The sequence below is a fragment of the Aquarana catesbeiana genome, linkage group LG07, assembly GCF_042186555.1.
Source record: "Aquarana catesbeiana isolate 2022-GZ linkage group LG07, ASM4218655v1, whole genome shotgun sequence".
NCBI lineage: Eukaryota > Metazoa > Chordata > Amphibia > Anura > Ranidae > Aquarana > Aquarana catesbeiana.
In genome coordinates, this window is record NC_133330.1 from 291,390,280 (window position 1) to 291,414,201 (window position 23,922).

A 23,922-nucleotide genomic window follows, 5' to 3' on the forward strand; every position below is an offset into this window, starting at 1 on the left:
CTGTGAGCCACAAGCGTATTAGTGTGAACCCAGCCTGAATCCCAGAATTCCCTGTGTATATTAAAAATAATGATTCTGGCTTTTTTTTTTTTTGCATTTTGTTATGCAATTGTCTTCTGTCCAACAACTTAGAATACTGTTCAATGGTCTTTTCCCCACTTTTTTATTTTCATTGGAAACAATGAGGGTGGGAGGAGATTTGCTGATGGCATTAAAAAGTTGGTACAACGCTGGGAAAAATGCATTGCAAAGGAAGGTGCCTATGTGGATTTAGCACTCTGATGTTTAGGCGGGGCTGCTAATAAATGTATTTGCCAAGTGATAGTTGCCTTGGCCAATTGTTAGGAGGTCAATTGATTTCGCCCTAATTCTGGAATTACTGCACTTCTCTCTTCTGTCTCTAGATGGCCGGGTATTGGGTGACATTAGTTAAGACAAGGGCATTACAAGGACAGACTAGGAATGAATGGAGTGTCTCAGCCAATGGACAGGGATTTTCTTGGGTCCCTTGGTCTGCTGGGAGAACCTATTTTTTTGGGTGGGGTCAGGTGTCAGGTGATCGGGGTTCTCTGCCATCTGGACGGCTGTCTGGGTGGACGTGCGTTGTATTGCCCCGGGCTGCTAGGACAGAAACCAAGTCAGGGACCCAGCGGGACAGCAGAGGTGACGCTTGTGGAGTGCCAAGCCAGGGACCTAACGTGTCAGCAGGAGTGAAGCTTGAAGAGTATCTGTGAGTGCCAGGGACCCAGCAGTGAAGCGGGGGTGACGCTTGAGGAAGATACTGAGTGTTACAGTGAAAGAGGTCAGGGCATCCAGTGGCTAATGGATCTGAAGTCTAGCGAGAGAGAGTGGGAGCTCGTTGAGTGAAGACCCACAGTGAGTGAGTGTGGGTTAAAGAGAACTGTTCGTGTTGCAGGTAGTTGAATACCTTTACCATTAGTAACAGCTACATGATTGTTGCCATAGGAGACAGTGGTCCTACCTATACAGAAGTGGTCATCGGCTGGAGACCTTCACCTGTATAGCTGTCTACCTATAGAAGTCTCAGAGTCTGCTAATTATCATTGCATCTACCTAAGGGTGTCCTGGTCCTAACCCTCTCTCCCACAGTTCTGTTTATAGAGAATAAATTTCTTTGCATTCAAAAAGTGTCTGGCGCTCACATTTTCTTCTGTTACACCCACCATGCCTTGTAACGCACTCTACACTGAAGCATGTCAGCTCTCCATAACTCTGGAAGTAACTATAAGGCCTAAAGAGGCCCGGGACTTTGCTACATAGAAAAGAAATGTAATTTGTTTTTTTAAATTTTTAATAAAAAGAGTTAAAGTATAACTAAAGGCATTTTTTTTTTTTTAGGGTTTTGGATAGAGGGAAGAGGGACTAAAACGCTTGTCATTTTCTATTGCTGTCGGTGTCCCTGTTAAGGAGATTCACCCTTTCTAATTGTCCTGTTTACCATTATCTTTGAAAGTGAAAGAAAATTTAAAATTTTGGGTTGTCCCCAGAAATATAAGGGGAAATTTTCCAATGGGCACACTAGTTCTGGTGACCTGGGGGTCCCCAAGATATTCCCTTAATTTGCAGGGATTTCCTTTCACTTCCTGTTTGGCTATGGGAAAGCAAGTGTAGGTATATTTTCCCAGTGGATCAAAGTTGGCAAAAATAAACCTTACAGGTGTTATAACTCTCCCTTATTCCACAATTTTAAAGAAAAAATGTTTTGCCTATAGTTCTACATTAATAATTTTTTGCATTTCTTGAACATGTATAACAAAATGCTTTCAATGGTGCGTTTAACAGTTTTAAAAGGGAGCAAATAGGAAAGGCTGGGTTTACATACATTTTAAAGGAGTTGTAAAGTCTTGAGGTTTTTCACCTTAATGCATTAAAGCGGGGGTTCACCCACACCGCCAAAAAAAATAAATATTAAAAGCCAGCAGCTACAAATACTGCAGCTGCTGACTTTTAATACATGGCCACTTACCTGTCCCAGGGTCCAGCGATGTCGGCAGGGGACACCGAGAACCCGCTCGGTTCTCGGCAGCTGCCGCCGCCATCCTAGGTGAGGGAATCAGGAAGTGAAGCGTTGCGGCTTCACTTCCCGGTTCCCTACTGCGCATGCGCGAGTCGCGCTGCGTGTCCCAAGTGGTCCCCGCTCTCTCCTGGGAGCTGTGTGTTCCCAGCAGACAGCGCTGTGGGGACGGGAAGAGGCATAGACTCCCATGGGAGTCTATGCCGGAAGTGGGTGCAAATACCTGTCTTAGACAGGTATCTGCACCCCCCACCCCCCTCCCCCCTGAAAGGTGCCAAATGTGACACCGGAGGGGGGGAGGGTTCCGAAAAGCGGAAGTTCCATTTTTGTGTGGAACTCCGCTTTAAGGTGAAAAACATTCTGTGCTGCAGCTGCCCCCCAGAGCACCTTACCTTAGAGGTTTCTTACCAGAACCTGATCGTTCCAGAGATGAGAACAAGCCCAGCATCTCCAGCCGCTGTCTCGGGACCTCATTGGATAGCATTGGACAGCCACTGGCTCCTGCTGCTGTCAATCAAATCCAGTGACATGGGAGCTGGGGGGCAGGGCCGGGTCCTGCTGTCTGTGTCAACTGACACAGCAGCAGGACTTGGGAGCGCACCCACACGAGTGCCACCATGGAATGCGGCTCTCCGTGGGGGCACTTGCTGAAGAGGAGGAGCTAGAAGCGCCACCGGGGGACCCCAGAAAAGGAGGATCGGGGCCGCTCTGTGCAAAACCCTTGCACAGAGCAGGTAAGTATGACATGTTTGTTATTTAAAAAAAAAAAAAAAGGAACCTTTACAATCACTTTAAGTCCAAAGTTATTTTCTTTTTTAATTTTTCTTTTCTAAAATGCTTAATGTCCTACATAAATATTTTTTTCTTTTAAAATTGAGTTATTTTCTTTTTAATTCTTTTTCTAAAATGCTTAATGTTCTTCTACGCACAGAACAGGGGGTTCTAAATAAATAAAGAGAATAAAAATAAACAGTGTACAGCAGTTAACATCCCAGCTACTTGCTCTGAACAGTTCAGCAGAGTTAAGCTTTCTGATGCAAGAAACATTCAAGTAAAGAAAAGCCGGAGGCGGCTCTCCGCACATTAATATTGTGGTTTCTTTTAAATAAATAAAGAGAATAAGTGTTTTGAGCTGGTCTATAACCCTTACTATGCCAGTTAAATGTTTCCCTACTGTAAATGAGCAAACATCACTGCTAACTCGCTAGCAGTACCGGGTTAAAAGAATTTTCATAAAAATTTAAAAAAAAATGTACAATTATGATTAATGGCTACACAACAAATGCTTTTCCATCTGTATGTGATTATAACCCGATGGAAATTGCTGCATAGTTGATGATCATCAGAGCTCTGAAACATCATTTGATCTGGGTTAGTAGAATATGAACATACCTGCCACCATGTCACGTGATCGAGCACCATTCAGAATTTCATTGGTGATGGTTTTTGCCCACTTACCATCCAGAATGTGTTGTGCCTGTAAGAAAACTGTACACAGTGAGTACCAAGAGTGATAGCTAGTGACACACAACATTCTATATTTGGCCCAATCATTACATAAACTACAGAGTCTTTAAAAAAGTATTCATACCCCTTGAAATTTTCCACATTTTGTCATGTTACAATCAAAAACATCAATGTATTTTATTGGGATTTTATGTGATAGACCAACACAAAGTGGCACATAATTGTGAAGTGGAAGGAAATGATAAATGGTTTTCAAATTGTTTTACAAATAAATATGTGAAACGTGTGGAGTGCATTTGTATTCAGCCCCCCTGAGTCAATACTTTGTAGAACCATCGTTTGCTGCAATTACAGCTGCAAGTCTTTTTGGGTATGTCTTTAATGTCTTTACCAGCTTTGCATATCTAGAGAGGGACATTTTTGCCAATTTTTCTTCTTCTTAGCAGTATCATAAATCATATTTAGCCAGAATCAGTATATCTGTATATCCTGGTAATGAGCCCTGTTGTAAATGGCTAGTTGGCTGTCATAAACAGCATTAAAGTGGATGTAAACCCATTTTTTTTTTTTAATCAAGTCTCACATCTGTTACAGCAGAGGATGTAATTTTATCTGTGCCCAGTCTTGTCACAAAGAGTTAATCCAGTTCTGCATAGAAACCAATCAGCTTCCAGTTTTTTTTTTGTAAAAGCTTAATTGAACAAGCTGAAGTTAGAAGCTGATTGGCTTCCAGAATATTTAATATCTGGTCTCTACTAAATCGTGATTTAATTCTGTGCAATAACATCATCTTTAAATATTGGTGATTTAGAAAATCTGTCCTTAAGGGATTGTCTGCTAAAATTTACTACAATGCTTCAACACCCCATAGCACACCCCTCAAACCTTGTGATTGGTCATGTAATTTCTGTAAACGCCCTCTGAAGGGTCAGAAAAAGCTGCTGCAGTTGACAGCTGAAGATCTCCATTTACCACTGAAATTATGAAGGCTTGATAAAGGTCATTCGTTGGAGCCGATGACCTTAAAGTGGTTGTATACCCTGCACAACCACTTTTACCTATAGGTAAGCCTATATTAAGGCTTACCTGTAGGCGCTTGAAATATCTCCTAAAACCTCCACAGTTTAGGAGATATTTACTAAAAAGTCGAGCGCATGCGCCGATGTCATCGGCGCATGCGTCCTTTAGATAGGGCAGATTGTGCCTTTTCTAATAGGGGTCATGCCATGACTGGCGGCTCCTGCGCGCATGCGCGGGAGTGACGGCACGCGACTCTGGCCAGTCACAGAGCCGGAGTTTGCGGCCCCGGAAGAAAGAGAGGCGAAGATGGACGCTCCCTGCTAGTGGGGACAACGGCGACAGCGTGGGCTAAGCTCAGCGATGCATAGTAGCCCATTATGCTTTACCTTTGCAGGGAAATAAAGAGGAAGTAAAACCCACCAGGGTTTACTTCCTCTTTAATACATCAAATTGGACTCTGCAATGGTTTGGACTTTGCTGATACAAAAAACAAAGCAAAATTTGCTAGATATTTTTCACATTTAATAATATCTATTTACTGTTTCTTACTGTCTGTTTTTTAATATTTTTCTATACATATTTTCTTGCGCCATTTTTCTATTTCTTCTCATAAAACCATATTTTGAATATTTTAAAGCCCAATCCAGGCACAAGAAAAAACTGCAATAGATAAATGCTTGTTAAAGTGGAACTTTAGTCAGAAAATTAAATCCTGATAGATAAATTAGGCTGGTCTCATTTGCAGGTATAGCCATGTAAAACATTAAAAATAAGTTGCCTATACTGTTTAGAATCCAGTAATACACTGTCTCACCCTGCTCTGCACATGCAATAGTTGCTCTATTTTTAGGCACTGCCAAATTTGTAGAGGCCGATCTGTTAACAGCTCTAAAGCAAAATTAAACCCTCCTATCCTTTACAGCCAAGAAAGCTGCTTCTGTTTGATCTGCAACTGCCATGTTGCTGTATATGCAAATTACACAAGTAAATGTGACAGTTAGCATCCCAGCACTCTAGGAAAGCAACTGTTTTTTTGAAACCGTTAAGTCAATACCTTTAGTTTCACTTTGATATACCGCTGTTCAGGGGCTCTGGTCTTCAGCAAAATGGCAGCCTCCAGTAAGAAGAAACATGAGCAATGCTGGAGGCAATTTACAGCCACACACTAATTTTGATAGCATAATTATTAATGTGAAATGTATGTTCCTTGCTAAAGAACATTCTTTTTTTTTTATCAAGTTGTTATGGGTAAAGTTTCACTTTTAGTCTATGAGTAGAGTAAAAATGTGTAAGTCTCACCTTATAGCTTGTTGCAGCAGGCTACCTCCATCTGTGCAAATGTTCCCCTGAAGCCTCCTCTCTAAAGTGCTCTCAGCCATGGCCAGAGGCTTACCTTCTCACATACAATGCAGGACTAATAGCCTTGCATTGTAAGTGAAAAAGCAGAGGGATTGCCCACAGCCCAGAGTCACAGTGAGAAGAGGGGAGCGTCTGAGCGGAGAATATGGTAAGTACCATACAGCATCTTCCTCTACCTTTTCAGTGCAGGCATTGGACTTTAAAAAATAATTAAGCTAAATCTCTAAATGCTTTTTTTTTTTTTAATCCCTTTTCACTGAATGCGGGGCTTTCTGTGACTGGAGGAGGTGAGTATGGACTTCACAATTTTTCCTCCTCTAATTACAGGCTTTTTCTGAATACAAAGAGTGTCCTGCTATGAACAGTGAGTCCGGAACTAAGAACCTCAGCATCAGTCGTTTAGCATTTATAGTACTGTGGGAGCTGAATGAAAGTATGGCCAGCCATAGACAGAGCAAATTTCTTTCCTGAAATCATGGGTTACTAGAAAGAAATTGGCTTAATTCCCCCATCAACACAGTCAGCGTTGATAGGGGAATTCCTCCCACTCCGCTGGGAGAACACAGTGGCTATTGCTAGCGGCTATAACAGCTGCTAGCAATAATTGCATGTTAATTCTGGCAGGCTGGTTGTACCCAGGTTAATTGATCAATAAACTTGGGTACATTCAGCCTACCCATACATGGTTCGAATCTCGGCTGGTTACTGCTGAACCGGCAGAGACTTGAATCATCTATGGCTGGCTTAACAGTTTTACTGAACAGAGCAGTGACCAAATAGGGACAGGCCTCAATGGAGGCAGATTACGTTTAAACAGCAAATAGCCAAAAATTGTTTTTCCCAGTTTTAAAATGAATGAGGTTTTTCTTGCTTTTGATTAACGAAAAAGCAAACATCTAAACCCACGTATACAGCACGCAGCAGTACCTTATGAAATGTGGGCTAATCTAAAAGAAAAGCAGTTAGGTCATACTGCTGCCTTATAAATGCCTTATAAATGGACCCCATGTCAATTGTGATTCAATGAAAAATTCTGGATAACATGCAAGTTTGAAAAACCTGTATGACTTTACTATGGGATTATGAATTCAACCAATATTATAGATTCTAAAAAACTGACTTTCTCATTAGACTTGGTTCAGAGCAATAAATCAAACACTTTCTACAGTAATTGTCTTTATTGATGTAGTGTTGCTACCTTATTGCGCACCTGCTGCTCCTTCACTGTGTGGGCTTTCACATGTTTCCGTAATGAGCTGGGATCTGTGTATCGCTTGCAGCAACCAGGAATTTGACAGGCGTATGGTTTCTGCGTGAAAATATGAAAACATTAACAGTTGGAAAAAGATACTTGTGGAGACACTACTACTACTGCATGGATTCTGTGTTTTTTGCTCTGGGGTCTACAAGTATTCCATTACACCGCATGCTCGTATGGTCACATATTCATGCACACATTTGTTTTACTAAATTGACAGGAAACCTTTCACAAATCTAGGTTAATCCAAACAGGTTTATGCAGAAAACTAGCACGCCATGTCAAATGAGCAATCTAGAGATATACAGTGGGGAAAATAATTATTTGATCCCCTGCAAATTTTGAAAGTTTGGCCACTTACAAAGAAATGAAGGGTCTATCATTTTTATCATAGGTGTATTTTAAATGATAAAGACAGAATATCAACCACAAATCCAGAAAAAACACATGATACAAATGTTTTAAATTGAGTTGCAGTTCACTGAGTAAAATAAGTATTTGATCCTCTACCAACCATCAATAATTCTGGCTCCCGCAGACTGGCTACAGTATGTGCTCATGTGGTACACAGATTAGCCCTGTAAACTTTAAGAATTTGCTCCTAAAGACACCTGTCCACAGAATCTCTTTCTTCCATTCCAACCCACTATCATGGGCAAGACCTAAGAGCTGTTGGGGATGAGATTGTAGACCTGCACAAGGATGGAATGGTCTATAAGACCACCAGCAAGAAGCATTGCGAGGAGGAGACAACTGTTGAAGCAATTATTCGTAATTGGAAGATAACCATCAATCTCCCTCAGTCTGGAGCTCCATGCAAGATTTCGCCTTTATGGAGTAAGGATGATCATGAGAAAAGTGAGGGATCAGCCCAGAACTACACGGGAGGAGCTTGTGAATGATCTCAAGGCAGTTGGGACCTCAGTCACCAAACAAACCATTGGTAACACAATACTCTGGCCGCCATGGATTGAAAACCTGCAGTGCTCACAAGGTCCCCTTCCTCAAGAAGGCACATGTACGAGCCCATCTGAAGTTTGCCAATGAACATCTAAATGATTCCGAGGAGGACCGGGAGAAAGTGTTGTGGTCAGATGAGACCAAAATTGAGCTCTTTGGCATTAACTCAACTCGTAGTGTTTGGAGGAAGAAAATTCTGACTATGACCCTAAAAAATAAAAAACACCATCCCTACAGTCAAGCACAGAGGTGGAAACATTATGCTTTGGGGCTGTTTCTCTGCTAAAGGTAAAGGCTGACTTTGCCGCATTGAGGGGCCAATGGACAGGGCCATGTATTGTAAAATCTTCCCTAAGCCAGAACACCGAAGATGGGTCGTGGATGGGTCTTCCAGCATGACAATGACCAAGACATACCACCAAGGCAACAAAGGAGTGGCTCAAGAACAAGTACATTAAGGTTATAGAGTGGCCTAGCCAGTCTCCAGACCTTAATCCTATAGAAATTTATGGAGGGAGCTTAAACTTTGAGTTGCCAAATGACAGCCAAGAAACCTTAAGGATTTAGAGAAGATCTGTAAAGAAAAGTGGACCAAAATCCCTCCTGAGATGTGTGCAAACCTGGTAACCAACTACAACAAACGTCTTACCCCTGTGCTTTCTAACAAGGGTTTCCCCCTCCACGTTCTAAGTCATGTTTTCCTTGGGGATCAAATACTTCTTTTACTCACTGAACTGCAACTAAATTTATAAAATTTGTCTCATTTGTTTTTTCTGGATTTTTGGTTGATAATCTGTCTCTATCATTTAAAATACACCTATGATAAAAATTATAGACCCTTTATTTCTTTGTAAGTGGGCAAACTTACAAAATCTTTTCCCCACTGTAGGCAGCTGAAGTTATATGCAAATCTCAATGTATTTTTCTCTGAAATTTGAGTATGGCCCCTGTTCCCATATCCTGAGCCCCCGTAAACCTTGATGAGTGACCCCACTAAGCAATTGCTAGAGAAGTGGAGATGAGCATTTTTTTCAAAAACTCTGATGAAGATTTTAGTGAATAATTCACTGTTTTGGCAAAATGCACTGGAGTCATTTAGGAAGGGAATTTTTTTTTTTTTTAAAGAAGTAGTAAACTCTGCTTTTTTAGTTGTACCTACAGGTAAGACTATAATAAGACTTACCTGTAGATACAGTGAATATCTCCTAAATGTGCACCGTTTAGGAGATATTCATTCTTGCTGCACCAGATGACATTACCTGCGCATGTGGTCTGAAGGGACAGCATACTTGTGCCATCCCTTCAGAGCTCTGTGCAATGGCCATGACCCTCAAGCGTATGAGCGGGAGTGACATTATCGTGGATCGGCTATTCATGGGGCCAGAGCCCACGAACCCAGAAGGAACACCAGGTGAAGATGGAAGCTGTGTCATCAGTGACAGCTTAGATTTAAAGGTAAGTATTTCATAATGTGCTTGTGTCCATTGAATGTATGACTTTACCACCGCTTTAAGGATGCAATGTGGTATACATTGTTGCTGGGAAGCTCCATACAGCTATCTTGGACCCGTTCTTGTGCCAAAAAAATTATCTGCTTCATTGTGTTATATATTTTTTTTTACACAGAAAAAAAAAAAAAAACTGAAAGGTAAATACAAATTTTAAAGTGCACAGTGGCTTATCTTAAGTTGCCAAGAAATATGTAAAAATACTATTTAATACAGGTACACGTTTATAGAGATCACACAAGCTAGAGCATCTTTGGTTATAAAAAGACAACCAAAGAGTTTAAGGCTACCCCTAATACAATTTTTTGCACAGTGGGCATTATTACAACCATATGCTTAATACTATAGCCTTACCTATGAATTACAAAGCGACTCTTGGTAGAAAAGGAATTGATTCACTTTGTATTGCAGGCACCTCAAGGTGCCTACATGACAGGTCTGCTCATTTGTCACATCTCAGAATAGCTTACAGCTAACAGCTTCTGCAGTTGCTAGCTCTAACCCACCCTTTCCTTTTACTCGATATTGGTTAATGAGACTACCCATCACAGAGATAAAACAACAGTGAGTTGCAGAAGGTGAGAAGGGGCAGCCCAAAGCCAACAACCAAAGCATCTGATTGCGGTTTGCAGAGAAAAGCATTGAAATATTATAGGATGTCAGGGCAATGGGCATAGGACCAGATTTGGCATGCAAACACCCGGAGACACCTAAAAAAAAGTGGCTTTAGACATACATTATCAAACCTCAATGCACGTAAAAAAATTATGAAATAGCTGCGCTACCCTTTATTAAGCTAACAGTGCAAATACCAATACAAAGTGCATAATTTAAATAATATTAATAGCATAATATAAATAATAATATTGGCAACTTGGAGGAGTGGAAGCATTTTTGAATTAATCGTTTGCAAAGAGGCACATTATATATGATGAGCGAGTTTGGGGTGGAAGAACTTGACTGGCCTGCACAGAATCCTGACCTCAACAAGATAGAACACCTTTGGGATGAATCCGAGCTGAGACTGTGAGCCAGGCCTTCTCGTCCACATCAGTGCCTGACCTCACAAATGTGCTTCTGGAAGAATGGTCAAACATTCCCATAGACACACTTAAACCTTGTGGACAGCCTTCCCAGAAGATTTGAAGCTGTTATAGCTGCAAAGGGTGGGCCAAATCAATATTGAACCCTACGGACTAAGACTGGGATGCCATTAAAGTTCATGTGCGTGTAAAGGAAGGTGTCCCAATACTTTTGGCAATATAGTGTGTATATATATATTTTTTTTTTTTTTTTTTTTTTTTTTACAGATTTACACTTTATATCACAGGCTCATTTTGTATTGTATTGTATGAGTATTATTTGAATTATGCACTTTGTAATGGTATTTGCAGGCAGGTGCATTTTTTTACACTGTGTGAAGGAATGAATGAATGAATGATAACGCACATGCACATATTGCAATGGTGCTCACAAGTGTGAATCCTGCCATAGGTCAGTTTACACACATTCAAATCTTGTATTCATGGCTTGTATGTTACATATATAGCACAAGAGTGAATTGCATTACCTTTCTGTTATGAATTTACATTTCACACAAAGACAGAAAAAAAGAGAAGAGTATAGATTAGTAAAAGTAGAAAAGATATACAATTCCGATAGAATGCTTTATAAAATTTGCAAGTATATTAAAAAATACACCTATTTCTAAGACCAGCCAGATTAAAATAAATTTGAGTTTTTTTCTACATAATCAGACATATTTTATAACATTTTAAATAATACACTTTTGTTACCAGTGTGGTAAACCAACAGGTCCATGAATACTACTATGGCTTGGGGTAAATTTGATCATTTTATTTCAAATTAATATATTTTTAAACTCACATTTTATATCTTTTTTTCTTTTTATGTGCCATCCTAATTTTACAAAAAACATTGAATACAGGGCGCACCCAGGTGAAACAAAGAATTATATGTTTCTTGAAAAGAGAGCACACTGGAAGCTGCTTGCCTTCAGACTATCTCTCTTTCACATTAAAATGTCTCTCTAAGCCTCTATTCATATCTCAGTGTTATCAGCATTATCTCAGTGTATTTTTTTTATCTCTGTCAAAAAACACTGATACATTCCTTTATGTGCCTCTAGCATACACATGTGGAACATTCAAAGATTCATAGCTTTCAGGTTAAGCATAAAGAATCCTATCTTGAAAGAAACACAAGGTAGCCATTGCTAGCAACTTTATGGCAATGCTAGTTTCTAGGCCATCAATGCTCACCCCCCTGCCTCAATACTTTGAATCACTGACCCTGTACAGATATCCCGATCAAGATTTTACTCCAACATTTCTAATTGGCAATAAAAAAGTTTTTTGCCAGTTATTCAGTTTATCCAGTTCTTTGCCAGTGGTTCGGTATAGCAGGAAGGCGTGGCAGATTCCTTTATAAAATAAAAAACAGATGTGTATGCCCACCCTTCCTTAGCACATCATAGCTCTTAGTGGAAGAGGAAGACTAGTTTTCATAGAAGTAACCATTCTGACTTCAGAATCTGAAACAAACAAGTCAGTAAAAACCTGATCCTCCATCTGAAAGTAAACCTTCAATCCACAGTCCTTCTTAAAGGATAAGTGCATTTTTACAGCGGCTTTTTACAGGCTTGATCTCCCTCTGCTGAGCATTTAGCTAATAGCATATATATAACATATATTAACATACCCTGCAGGGTTCTGGGGACCCTCAAGGACTCAAGGACTTTCCTTCAATGTCTTCCCAGCCAATCAATATGTGTCCTTAAGGCCCACATTTAATTTTGGTTAGAAATTGCTATTGACAAAATACTCAGCAAAATGAGGGAGGCCATGAAAGATGGGTCTGACAAAAGAGTCGTTATCCTTTAATTTAAGTATTTCCACTACTGAGGCATAGATACTTTTCCTTCTACATATTAGTCTATCAGTCATACAGTTACAACAACTACAATCCATTACATACACTGGCACAGAAAACATATTGTATTACACATGACTATGTTTACCGATGTACCGAGCCAACATCTATCAGGTAACAGAACTGTGCGTGTTTTCTAACCTTTTTCATTTTTTTTGTTTTGGCTCTGGTATAATTTTGGTGTTCCCCCAGCCAAGCTCTTGAAGAAATGGAATGAATAAATAAGTGTTTTACTTTGATTTTATTCGTGTTTTTTTTATTGTTTTGTTGTGCATAATTTGCATATTTAGCTGCATTATGTAAAATGTTCTCAGAGTCGTCACTATTAATATTCAGTCCAAATGTCTAAGTGGGTGTGCCGTGAGAACTGTTTTTTGTTTAATTATATGAATATGTCAACTAGTAAATGTAATTTGTGCTCCAGAGACAAGAACCAGCTGTATATAACCAACACACATGTATCTGGGCAAGTTTATAGGCAATTTTTGCACCTCGTATGCTGTTTACAAGGATCCCTTCTTTCATCATAGATATGGCTCATCTCCTTAAGGACATTTTGATTATTAATTTTTGTACAAGGCTTGGGATTTCCTGCTAGGGCTCACTTTGGTAAAATGTGTTGTTTGTATTGTTCCTCCACAGTGTTGGGGGCTTGGGATGGTATAGAAATAATGTGCAGTCTTCCATTGCTTCTCCTATTTAAAGGTCTGTGATCTATTATAGACAGGGCAGGACTTAGGGTGGTGGGGGCCCCTGGGCTTGAGTCACTTTCAGGCCCTACCCTTCTATACATATGCACAGCTCTATAAAACAGAAATAGAAAAGGACAAGGTGCGCCAAACTCAGTGCAGTATTAAAGAACTTCTGTTTAATTGGGCAAGACAAAACAGCCAAATGGCTACTCACAAAAGTAGATAATATATAAGCGTATAAGTAGGGGATACTGTACTGGTATTCGTCCTGGGTCCACGATTAATAAAAGCAATAAAAATGGATAAAATGATAATTACCGTATTTATCGGCGTATAACACGCACCCCAAGTTTAGGAGGAAATTTTAAGGAAAAAAACTTTTAGGAGGGAAGTTTAAGGAAAAAAACTTACATTTAAATGCCCATCAATGCAGCCTTATCAGTGTCCATCTGCAGCCTTGTCAGTGTCATTGCTGCCTTGTCATTGCAGCCTTTCAGTTTAAAAATGGCGCCGCCAAGATACAGAGCCGGATGTCCTGTGTATCTCGGCGGCTTTCGGCCGCTCTCGGGCCCCCTATTGGCCGGGGCCCATGGGCTTGAGCTCAGTCAAGCCCAATGGTAAGTCCGGCCCTGATTATAGACCTGTAATAAGTCACAAGCAGTGCTTTTATGGCTTTAGAAATTGTAAGGCTGTTGTCTGTGCTGATTTTTTTTTTCATTTTAACAATTTTGGAAAATGTATTTAAACAAGGATACAAAATCACAATAACTAGAGAAAGGTTAATTGTCTCATATTTAAAGCAGAACCTTCAGTTATTTTTTCAAATTTCCATCTATTAAATCCTCTGCCCGTGTTGTTTTAACTTTGGATAGTAAAACATTTTTTTCTGCCAGTAAATACCTTATACAGCCCACTTCCTCTTTCTTGTCTGGTAAAAAGCCTAGGCTTATAACATCATGCACGGCTCTCTCTCTCACTCTCCTGACAGTTTGCCAGGAAGGGAGGGGGGATGAGTGATAGGAGGGCCAATGAGACCCGCAGAGCTGGAGGTGTGCCTCTGTGTGTCTGTGTAAATCCAGGAAGTGAACAGGTAGTAGCTTCAGCTGCCCACAGTTAAAATGGTTGCAGCCAGACTCAGTGGAGGGAGATTTCTGCAGCATATTTGGCAAGTACAGAATCACAGTATATATAAAATAATATGCAAAGTGGTGGCAGGGAAGCTTCAGAATGGCAAAGATGTTTTTATTACAAACTATTATATGCCGTTCATCTTTAACAAAAAGATGTTAGGAGTGAAACTGGGTCTAACATCATTAAATCTATATTAGTAGAGTTTTTTAAAATTTTTAGATCATTTATTTGACAAAAAATTTTCTTGCTCCTTCTAATTTTATTTTTTAGGAATAAATGTTTTTAGATAAAAAACTAAACTAAATTACACCGGTGTGCATGGCCAGTTTAAGGAAGGTTGCCTATTAAAAAGCACAAAAAGGGGAGATTAGAGTGTAAAGCTTTACAGAAGAGGCCTTCCTCTTTCTTCAAGCTCCCCTAGAATGGAAAGATCTTAGATCTGGGTGCTTATGTTACTTGAACATCAAACAAATGGAGGGGTGGGGGAATAGTTAGGGTAAAATAAACAACTTGCTCGGAGATGGGCTTTAATCCCTCTGTAAGCAGGGCTGTCGATAAGGGGGTACCACTGGTCCCAGGCAGCAGGGGGAAAAGGATATAGACAGAAAGTGTGATCGGTGCAGCGGGTGGGGGAAATTGCTGGAACCGATCCCCCTGCAGCAGCTGAAAGCTGGCTTCTGCTCCTCTCCCTCTTGCCGTATTACAGTTGCTGCAGGGGGATCATTTCCAGTCATTTCCCCCACCCGCCGCACCAATCACACTCTCTGTCTACATCCTCTTCCCCCTGCTGCCCGAGCCCCCCTGTTTGTCCCATGCTGAGTGACCCTTCCCACCACATCGCTGCCAGCTTTCCTTCTCTCTCACTCGCTGGCTGCTGCAGGCACACAGGGGTAACTTAAGGATGGCAAGCAGATATGGGGGGTGGTAACTATACAAAATTATTAGCCCTTCCCTAAATGAACACAGTGAGTGATCGATACCAATCACTCACTATGTTCATTTATAAATGAAACATAGCGAGTGATTCAGTTCAGTTTACGAATGAACAGGAGCCTCTTTATAGAACACCTCCTGTTTATTCTTATGCAGTGCAGCTGAGGCTGCAGAGAAAGGCTACATTCTGTGTCCCAAAAGTGAGATACCAGGGGTCTGTTTAGAGCCCTGATATCTCACCAAAGACCCCACAACAGGTCTGTGAAAAAATGTAAAAAATGTAAAAAAATTGTAAAAAACTGTTAAAAAAAATAAAGGGCTTATTCACACGTGTCCTCAGGGCTGGAGCTGCCTGTTACTCTAGGGGGACGCAGCACCTGTACAAACACAGCCACAGGTCCTACTTTTACAGGTGTGAAGGTGAAGGTGAGTGACCCCGAATGCACATTGTCTGTGTTTGGGGCGATACACCTGCACCCACATGCCTGTCAAATTAAGACCTGTGGCTTTGTTACTATAGCGTAATATAGCGTAACCCCATAGTGTAACATAGCGTAACCCCATAGCGTAACACAGGCTGTCTTCACACAGCGCCAGGCAGTTCCAGCCACATAAAAAACACAAATTCACACCGTACAGGCCACAGTGCCCACGTGAATGAGCCACAAGACCTCATTCACAGACAAAGCAATATTTATTAACTCATTACAATTTTATCTTTTAGATTTAGCAGGGATTTTATAAGTTATGTTGTGTTTGTGTCCGCCAATCATCATCTTAGTATTTTTAGTGATAATTTCATTTTCATATTTTGGGGGGAGTGGGGGGCCCTGTAAGGTAGGCTGTACAGGGTCCCGTGATTTCTAACAGCAGCCCGGTCTGTGAGTGATGATGTTGAGTTGTATTTCATAAAATACATTCATAAAAACTTTCATAAAAGACTTTTGTTTTGATATTCACAATTTTTCTATTGCCTGTCATACTAAATTTCCAAAGTGTATTTCTCTTCTTTGTAAAATCTTTATTTTCACTTTTTCAAGAAAAAAAGACAGTACAAACATTCCTGACATAAGAATTCGGAACCAGCAGTTACAGAATACGTCCTAAAGGCATGCAATCCAAATTAAAGGTTTTACACCTCTATTAAAATTGCAAATCGATACTGAAAGCATGCTTTAAATGATAGGAAAGGCCATAAGGAATGCAATGTGAAGGGAAAGGTATATTACTCTTCTAATAATTCTCTGTATGTCAGATTGTTCAGTCTGCATTCATACTAAATGGTTGCTGAGAAAAATGTAATTACCAGATAAGCCATTTATAGTTTTCAAACAACCTCTGCTGGCTCAGGAATACAAAAGGTTTTGCAAACATTAAAGCTAGCCATACATTATACAATTTTCATATTCAATTTCCTTTAGATTTACCTTCAACTATGTAGTGCAAGGGCCTGCCTTTTTGAAAGTGTTTAGGTCTGACCTCATATTATATGGTTTTGGGAAATCTAAAGGAAAATTGGACAAGAAAATTGAATAATGTATGGCCAGCCTAACACATGTTAAAATAATTTACATCAACTAGATCACATTCATGCGTATATTTAAAAGAATCAGACAGATCAAAGATTTCCATTCACTATCTACTCATTCAGCAGCACTCACATCCCCCCTCCCCAGTCCCTTTCTATGTCCCCCTTACTGTGTCCTGATGAGTCCTCTGATGCTTTGCTCTGTCGCTGGAGTTACTGAACGCTTTTTGGCAGCCAGGGTGCTGACACAGGTAAGGACGTTCTCCTGTGTGACTTCGCAGGTGAATCTTCAGGTTCTCCAGCCTTGAAAATGCCTTGCTGCAGCCTTCAAACTGTAATAAAGGCAGAGGACACTTACATGGGATTCCAAATAATTACATATTTGTGTGGTTGCTGGCACTTTACAGGAAAAAGGTTACAATTTACGCTTTTTAATGTGTTTAACTACTTCAATACCGGCACTTTCACCCCCTTCCTGCCCAGGCCAATTTTCAGCTTTCAGCGCTATCACACTTTGAATGATAATTGCGCTGTCACGCAACACTGTACCCATATGACATTTTTATTATTTTTTTCCCACAAATAGAGCTTTCTTTTGGTGGTATTTAATCACCGCTGTTTTTTTATCTTTTGCTCAACAAATAAAAAAAAGATCGTAAATTTTGAAAAAAAATACGTCCTTAGTTTCTGTTATATAATTTTGTAAATAAGTATGTTTTCTCCTTCACTGACGGGTACTGATAAGGCTGCACTGATGGACACTCATGATGAGGCACTAATATGCAGCACTGATGGGCACTGATAGGAGGCACTGATAGGCTGCACTGATGGGCACTGATAGGCGGCAATGATGGGCGCTGATGGGAACTGATGGGTGGCACTGATAGATAGCACTGATGAGAAGGTACTGACAGGCATTACTAATGGGCACTGATTGGCATCCCTGATGGGCACTGATTGGCATCCCTGGTGGGTACAGGTTGGCATCTCTGGTGGGCACGGGTTGGCACTTGGGCATCCTTGATGGGTCTGCACTGATAATCAATGCACTGATTAACAGCACAGACCCCCCCCCCCCCCCGTCAGGAGAGCCGCTAACCAAGTCTCCTCCACTCGTGCCTTGTCAGCACAAATAGAGGAAAAGACGATAACTGGCACTTCCTGGTTACGATGTGATCAGCTGTGATTGGACACATCATAGCCTCTTTACAGAGATCGGAGATGCGGTGTTTCAGAGCGACACACCACACTACTGGTCGCCACACTGCGTGCTCCTGTGGGCGCGCGGGAGCGGCTTATCCTGCTGGACATCAGATGACGCGCAGTCAGGATAAGGAAACTCACCGCCCGGCCGTCATTTTGCTATAGGCTGGGCGGAATGTGGTTAAAGAAAACTGTACAGAGGCTCTGTTTCTGTACCTTCTCTTCTTAAAAAAACAAAACAATAAAAAGAATCTTAAAAAAATAAATAAATATAAAAGAAATCTATATAGGCATAAATATGTAAGGTGACATTACTCAGAAAGTGTTAACGCTATTGGACTCACGTGAAAACCAGGTTACTAGCATTTTTATAAGAAGCTCTGTATTTATCCCAGGGCAGGTTTCCTTTAACTGGAGTGTAGTTTATTTTTTAAACCCCCCCGTAATTGTGGCATACACCATCACTTTGGAGGGAAATTTACCTTACTGCCAGTGCTCAGATACACAGGAAATATGAACTACTTAGTAGCATGACACACAGGGCAGCTGCTCTAGGCAGAATCACGTACCTGTACGTGATTCTGCACTTCCGGGTCTGGGGCGCGCACGCGTGCCGCCGGCAACCCGCTCCCGCTGTGATTGGACACAGCGGGAGCCAATCAGCAGGTCTGGCGGACACGATGTCTGCCGAGACCCGCGATAGTTCGGGACACAGGCAGAATGGCGATCTGCCTATGTTAGCAAAGCAGATCGCCGTTCTGTGCTAAGCAGGAACACGGATCTCTGCCTTCCCAGAGTACAAGCACCCCCACACAGTTAGCAAGCATGCCCTAGAAACACATTTAACCCTTTGATTGCCCCTGATGTTAACCCCTTCCCTGCCAGTGTCATTAGTACAGTCTTTGAGCATATTTTTTCACACTGATCACTTTATTAGTGTCACTGGTCCCCTAAAAGTGTCAAAAGTGTCATCAGTTAGGTGTCCGATATGCCCCCGGCAATATCGCAGTCCTGCTATAAGTAGCTGGGTGCTGCAGTTGCTAGTAAAAAATTAATAAATAAATAAAAATTCCAAAAATATATCCCATAGTTTGTAGATGCTTTAACTTTTGCACAAACCAATCAATATACGCTTAATGTTTTTTTTTTTTTTTTTTTACCAAAATTGTAGCAGAATACATATTGGCCTAAATTGATAAAGAAATTAGATTTTTTACATTTTTTATTGGGTATGTGTTATAGCAGAAAGTAAAAAATATTGTTTTTTTTTTTCAAAATTGTCTGCCTTTTTTTGCTTATAGCGCAAAAAATAAAAACCGCAGAGCTGATCAAATACCACCAAAAGAAAGCTCTATTCTATATTCGTAGACGGGGATTCTGCCCAAGTATCCCATACTGTGTCGAACTTTGTGGCGCAGCCACGTGAAAGGTAAGTGGCCTTATAGAGTGGTAAAGCTAAATTAACCAGATTTTTCCACAGGTTTAGGGAAGGAGCTGAGGAGGATACGATATGATAGCTTTATGGGCATAATAAAGTAATAAACCCAAAAGAGTTCTGGAGGCCCTACGAGGAGCTAGAAGGTCTACTAGTCCCAGCAGACACACCTTAATCTTAAGGAGCATCTGAATGGTGGTGACAGAGAGAATGAATGAAGTCACAGCCATCCAGAAGATCTGAATTTGGGGACACTGCTAGAAGACATGGATGAAATCCGTTGAGACTGACCTACACCACCAGCAGTTGGGTGGGACAGACGAGTATATCCTATGCAGACGCATGGGGGTAAGGTAGACTCTAAGCAGGATCTTAAACTGGATGAGCCTATCCCTGGTGGACATGAATTGTGAAAAAGAGCATTCCCACATCTCCCCCAATCTTCCTCATCTAACTCAGGGAAGTCAATAAGCCACTTAGTTCTGAGGGACTCAAGCCCTATGTGAATCAATGGTAGTAACTCTTTATAAATGGTGGACAGAGGTTTGACCATGGTCTAATCCCTATCACTAAGCAGGTTTTCCAGAGCCGAGGCAACTGGCTGGTTATCAAATTGAGTATTAAAGGCATGTCTGAGCTGTAAGATATGAGTTAGGTAAACCATGCTGGTGCTTCAACCTATCAAAGGTCTGCAAATGACCCCAAAGACAGACCTGATCTAGATTGGGTATGCTTTAACTAGCTGAGAAACCATATCCAGGTGAGTAGAGAAGCAGGATAAATGAAGAAGTGTCACACAAAGTTGTTATTTTGTTTTTAAACTCTCTCTGCCTCTTTCACATTTAGCATCCACCTGATATTTTTGGTTATATACAATAACAAAATTAAAGGAAGGTTGAGGCTGGAGGGAGTGCAGGGAGAATCAGAAAAGTAATCAGCTAAAAGTTGGTGAACTGATTGGGAGCTCTGCATCCTACCATAGTTATCACATTCTGTACTAGAATTCATGGTAAAAGTTTGAAGTCTATAAAAGGGGTGTCCTAATTCCCCTTTGTGTCTGCGGCAACATTTCCAGCAAATGGTGAATATGGAAAAGGTGCCAATAAACACCCATAGAAAGATAGAGACTTAGAGAAAGTAGGGTTTCTCAACCAGGGCTTCGTGGAGCCAGGTTGCTAGGGATTCCTTGAGCAAGAGAGAGTTTCCAACTCCCAGTAACCACTGATATCAATTATCTTTTAAGCTGTGTATAGGGGGGGGGATTTTCCCCCGGTCAACAATGAGTTTCCTCTTCCCATCGACCAATGTGTAAAGAACTTTTGTCCCATTGGCCACCAATGTTTGGGACCACTACAGCAACTACCAATATTAGAAGTCACTTTTCCACTGACCACCAATGTCAGGGACACTGAAATTTTCACTATTGGTGTTTCTTTCCTGACCATTATTTTTATTCGTTCCATTTCATGATTGTTACTGAAACATTTTTTTCTTATAGAGCAGAAAAGTGTTTAAAAAAGCTATCTGTTCTGGGTTTTTGAATATGCTACATACACTACATTCTTTATTCTTTTTTTATTATTATATGTGTTGGTATTCTGCGCTAAGGACAGGCTCTTAACCGAACTGCAGCCCCCCAAAAAAAGAAAGCACCGAGGTGCAATCCAAATGCTGTAACCTCTGAGAAAATAGGGGATTGGCGCTGTTCACTGATAAAATATTAAATAAACAAACTCTCACCACAGGGGAAAAGAGTGCACTACAGATCTAAGAGCCCTTTCACACTGGGGCGGTTTGCAGGCGCTATTGCGCTAATAATAGCGCCTGCAAACCGACTCGAAAGTGCCGCTGCTGTGTATCCAGTGTGAAAGCCCCGAGGGCTTTCACACTGGAGCGATGCGCTGGCAGGACGGTAAAAAAAGTCCTGCCAGCAGCATCTTCGGAGCGGTGAAGGAGCAGTGTGTATACCGCTCCTTTACCGCTCCTGCCCATTGAAATCAATGGGACGGCGCGGGTATACCGCCGGCAAAGCGCCTCTGCAGAGGCGCTTTGCGGTGGTATTTAACCCTTTCTCGGCCGCTAGCGGGGGGTAAAACCGCCCCGCTAGCGGCCGCATACCGACGGTAAAACGCCGCTAATAATAGCGGCGTTTTACCACCGACGCCGCCCCCCCGCCCCAGTGTGAAAGGGCTCTAAGTGAATGAATCAAACGCAATGGAATAAAATATACTTCAGTGTGTATGGATAAATATCCACACTAAAAATATCAATACGTGTGCAAACTGCTCAGAGTAAGACATGTGTGAAAAAAAAAAAATATTTATATATATATATATATATAAATAAAAATAAATAAAATGAGTGATCAATCTGGTGTACAAGAATGATACAAAATCCGAGAAGACAATTAATAAAACGTGTAAGTGAATTGTGCCCTAAAAAGACACAATATTAACCACTCAAAAGTGATGCACTACCAATTATGTGAAGCTGGATAGTGTTCAAATATAAATAATAAATAAAACATATACATTAAGTGTGCATTAAAAATGTGGTGATCAAAAAATAAATAAATAAAAATATAAAAAATATTTTTTGAAAAAAATCCCTTTGAAAGAAATAATAATTTTCTTCTTTAAAAAGAAAATGTTACTTAAATACTAGCACAATAATCTATGATTCAAAAAAAGTGTCCGTGCATACACAAAAATTGCAAAAAAAATGCTAAATATATTAAGAAATGTATAAAAAGTTCTTTGTGCACAAATCTGGTATATCTTCAATTGGTTCCTGGTGTGTCCGTTCAGAAACACTATATGTACCGTCCTGTGTGGAGCCCCCTCTAGTGTCCCCACTCACCGGAATGCCCACCCCCTGCAGGGGTAATAGGCATGTAGACTTAGGTCCGATGATCCAAGTGGTCAGTGTCCCCTTCAGCACCTCCTTTTCACTTGTGTCACCAGAGTGCTCTCAAATGGCATCCACCAGGACAGAGTACTCGTCTGCTACCACTTCCAGCAACGTCTCCTCTCTACTTCCTGGAGATACCAGAATTTGGGGCTCTGTTCGTTCAGGGATGGAGTTTCGGAATGCAGGAGGTTCAGCCTCATTCAGCCACAGCTTACTATAGAATTTACCAGGCTGCCTGCAGCAGTGATGAACGCCAGACCTGTCCCTTCTGGGTGCATTAAAAGCAATGGAGGGATGCTTTGCAACTGAACAGCAAAACAAGGGGCCTCACTGTGCATTTTTCTGCATGTCCCTGTAGCTTCTTGCTTGGTGTATTTGGGGTGCCTTTAAAAATGAATGGCACCACAAGCATGACACCCAATTTTTGTGTACTTCGTGATCACGCAGTTTTGCACACACTCACACCATGCACTAGTGTAAATGCAGGCTGAATTTTGCTCCTGCATAGTTAACCTGTCACATGGACTATGAAGGAGACTACAAGGGGCTGTTTCAATGCACTTTATGAAGGCATGGTCCGCTGCTGTCCACATCAGGAAACTCAACCTGAGAAATGATGTGCATGCATATAAACAGGAAGCGGCTGCAGGAGATCAATAGCTCTGAGATGCAACAAATGATTAAAAAAAGGGTGAAAAGAAGTCCTTTATTGATATACCATGCTTTAGCAAACTAAACTAAATGTCATTAAGTTAATGTTAACATCTACTAAACGTAACCACCTAGATAAAAGTGCACAGCTATTCGACTTAATTTACTGTAATTGAGCTAGGGTGTATGGCTTGGAGTTCTCTGTACCGGAATAATGATATGATGATCACACGTATGTCATGAATTGCTTGTAACTGATATTTCCATCCATTCACCAACCCACAGTCGATCAGAAAGGCATTTCTCAGTTCTGTCAACCTATAGTTCTAATTGAAACAAAGCGTCACATGCATAGAAGTCTACAGGAACAAAGAAGACAAGACAAGGAACTGCTCAAAATAAGACTATGGAATAGAATGATCACATTGGCATTGCTTTGTCCCTTCAATTCTCTGAAATAAAGTGGCGTTCTCCTTTAAATGGGAAAGAAAATGTCTGTTTCTGTGCCTGAATAGAGAACTCCTGGGAAAATGAAAGGGATCATGATCATTGTGCTCTCAATTACACAGTTTAATGGCAAAAAGAAGTGTTTGTTCCAGAATATGAAACGGTCTAAGCTTGAAATGATTAAAATGCAATAATACACAAGCATCCGTGGCATTTTTTCATAATGCAATCCCCTTCTACCAGCTACAATAAGCAGAGGATGCCACATCCATGGTTCTTGTCATTGTGATAAATCTCTGTTTTTCATATCATTCTTTCAAGGTTTTTTGGAGTGTAACTAGGTACAAGTATAAGTACTGTGGCGGGCATATGGATCTTGAACTCTTGCTAGTTAGGTGAAGAAACATTATCCGGGAAAGACGATAAAGAGCCA

General features: G+C 40.9%; 1 protein-coding gene across 1 annotated transcript in view; it reads right to left on the minus strand.

Moving 5' to 3' along the window:
* Positions 1–23,922, minus strand: part of GLIS1 (GLIS family zinc finger 1) — a 196,047-nt gene that overhangs the window by 23,140 nt on the left and 148,985 nt on the right. Inside the window, exons 4-6 of the mRNA XM_073593523.1 lie at positions 17,014–17,175; positions 7,080–7,190; positions 3,428–3,512 (exon numbers count right to left, since the gene is read on the minus strand). Coding sequence (XP_073449624.1) covers positions 3,428–3,512; positions 7,080–7,190; positions 17,014–17,175 — 358 coding nt within the window. The remainder of the gene's footprint in view (positions 1–3,427; positions 3,513–7,079; positions 7,191–17,013; positions 17,176–23,922) is intronic.